The sequence below is a fragment of the Gekko japonicus genome, unplaced genomic scaffold (assembly GCF_001447785.1).
Source record: "Gekko japonicus isolate JY-2015 unplaced genomic scaffold, Gekko_japonicus_V1.1 scaffold1701, whole genome shotgun sequence".
Lineage (NCBI taxonomy): Eukaryota > Metazoa > Chordata > Lepidosauria > Squamata > Gekkonidae > Gekko > Gekko japonicus.
Genome location: NW_015167586.1, coordinates 153,979 through 156,534, shown reverse-complemented (window position 1 = coordinate 156,534; position 2,556 = coordinate 153,979). Strand labels below are relative to the sequence as shown.

The 2,556-nt window shown below is 44.2% G+C and overlaps 1 protein-coding gene across 1 annotated transcript in view; it reads right to left on the bottom strand.

The window, feature by feature from the left end:
* The window catches only part of LOC107112738 (interferon-induced transmembrane protein 5-like), a 6,370-nt gene extending 4,326 nt beyond the window's left edge, over positions 1-2,044 (bottom strand). Inside the window, exon 1 of the mRNA XM_015413928.1 lies at positions 1,859-2,044. Coding sequence (XP_015269414.1) covers positions 1,859-2,044 — 186 coding nt within the window. The remainder of the gene's footprint in view (positions 1-1,858) is intronic.
* Between the last annotated feature and the right edge of the window lie 512 nt (positions 2,045-2,556).

The window sequence follows — 2,556 nt, the reverse complement described above, 5'->3', positions numbered from 1 at the left end:
GCCGAACTGCGCATGCTCGAGCATGCGCAGTTCGGCCGGGAACCGGGATGTGCCGGCACAAGGACGCGCCGGCCGATCCCACGGCCGGCTTGAGGCGCTTCAATCGGAAGAAACACCCAGGTAGGTGGTTCTTTTTGGTGTGGATTTTCGGCCGGGAGGGACGGATCGGAGACGGGCAGGCAACGATTCCCAGATGTTGCCGTGGGATCGTGCCCGTTTGATCCGCCCCCGTTCTGTCTCGCTCCTGGACCAAAACCCCTCGTATGAACAGGGCCAAAGTAAACAGAATAAGAAGCAAAAGGTGGGTGTGGCTGGATGACCACACTTCTGGTAACATGGGGGTGTGGCCTAATATGCTAATGTGCTGTGCTGTCAAGGGTGTGGCCTAATATGCTAATGACAGTCTGCTGTTGGGTGTGGCCTATTATGCGAATGAGTTCCTGCTGGGCTTTTCCTACCAAAAAAGCCCTGCTACCTAGGAAAAGTGTTGGATATCTACTCTGGACTTTGTTTTTTCCTTCTATGGATCCTGTGGACTTTTGTATTTTCCCATGATGGATTATATGTATTGATTCATTTCTGATTACATGTGCATTTCACTTTGTTGAAGTCTCCTTTTGGATATACTTTTGCGGGTAATTCAGCTCACAGTTGTTTCTTGTTGTCCCTTGCTAATTTTTGCTGTGTGCTGTACTGTTTGCTGCATGCAGTAAGAGCATAACTGAATTATACACTCAGAAGTTCTTGATTGCAGCCCTGATTCAGAGGGCAGTCGCAGCATGGGGGAGAAGGGATTAAACCCTCTTGTCACATGGCATCTCATCCAAAATGACACACTAAGCTCTGTCATTAGCCTAGACAGGGAGGAGGGACAGGAAAAGACAAGATGCCCATTTCCCCCTTTACAACTCTAATAACAGCGTGAAGCAGAGGGTCCCTTTTTATTGATGCAACCAGGTGAGGGGGGGGGGTTCAATTTCATGATCATTCTTCTATTCTGTATAAATGGTTTATGTTAAAATAGATCTTTTCTGCATCTCACTCTTTAAAAATCTCAAAAACCACTGCTATCCAGTAATTGAACCTCCTTTTCTGAAATTGTGTAAAAACAAGGACGAGCATAAGAACATAAGAGAAGCCATGTTGGATCAGGCCAGTGGCCCATCCAGTCCAACATTCTGTGTCACACTGTGACCAAAACCCGGGAGCAGATTGTTGTGAATAAATTAGGGCCAGTGTCAATAGCAAGAGCAACCTCTCATATATTATACATAATGATTTATTCATATTTCATAAATATCTTGTTTTTCAGAGAGTCCTTACAATTCACAAAATCCTTAAAATTCACAAATTATGGTTTGAAATGCATTAAGGAGTCACTTAGGGAATTCAAAATTTAAATCCCTGGTTTAAACCCCATTGATTATTTTTAATAGAGAAACTGTGAAAAGGAAGTACCATATAAGTCTAGATAAAAAGTTGTAATAAGCAAGCTTTTGAGTTTCACAGATTTCTTCCTTGAAACACAAAACCCCACATAGTTCTACATTCTCCCTGTCTGAATCCAAATAAAAGTTGGAATTCTAACTAGTATCCTTTTCACCAACACCGCAGTCTCTTATACTACATCAAAATAAAATGAAATGGTTTTATTCTTTTCATCTCCAAGGTTCCATTGCAGATTTTTTTTCATGGTGCTGCTGCTGCTGCTATAGAGTAACAATTATTCTTATTCCTTCATGTAAAAACACCCTGGAAAACATTGCAGGTAAATATGCAGCGCTGACACAGGGCCCATGATGTCAAACCTGGGCCAAAGAGAGCGAGAGAAAGTCAGTCCCACCCGGCACCTTCCTACCTTGACAGAATAGGCCAGAGCTACAAAGCCGAGGCAGCAGAGGTTCATATAGATGGTGTTGAAGACAGACCAGATCATGTAGTCGCGGGGGACCACTGGAGGTCTGATGGTGATGACTGTGGGAGACGGTTCCTGCTTGTGGGAGGTCATAGGCAGGTAGTCTTCACGAGGATAAGAAGTATCCATGGCTCTTGTTGGAGGAGATACACAGCTTCCCAATAGTGGCAGCTTCTGCAAGAGCCAAGAAAGTGCAGCACTTTATATATAGCGCTGAGTTGAACCACAGCTCCAACTCCATCTACATATAAACTGGGGAAATTACAGCTCTACTTTAACTGTGGTTTTCAGGAAGGGCCTTGCCAGGGCTGAGGGGAATATTTGGTTTTCAAGCCTGCCTTCACCCAGGTGGACACAGAGTGCTTTTTATATCTATACGATTGGTTTGGGCTTGCCACCCTACCCAGAGAGCTAGCCAGTAATTCACGCACATGGCTTCAAAGGCAGCCAGGGCAGGGTAAAGTAGCAAGATGTTAGATGTCTAATTGTATAATTTATAAGCACTCTTCAGTAGGAGATGACCAGATAACTTTACAGCCAGCTTATCTCATAGTTGCTTGAATCCCAAGGTTGAAGAATTGTCAGCTAGGTATTTTTCTTCCAGTTTCATGCTCACTACATGCTCCTGGTATTCTCTGTCC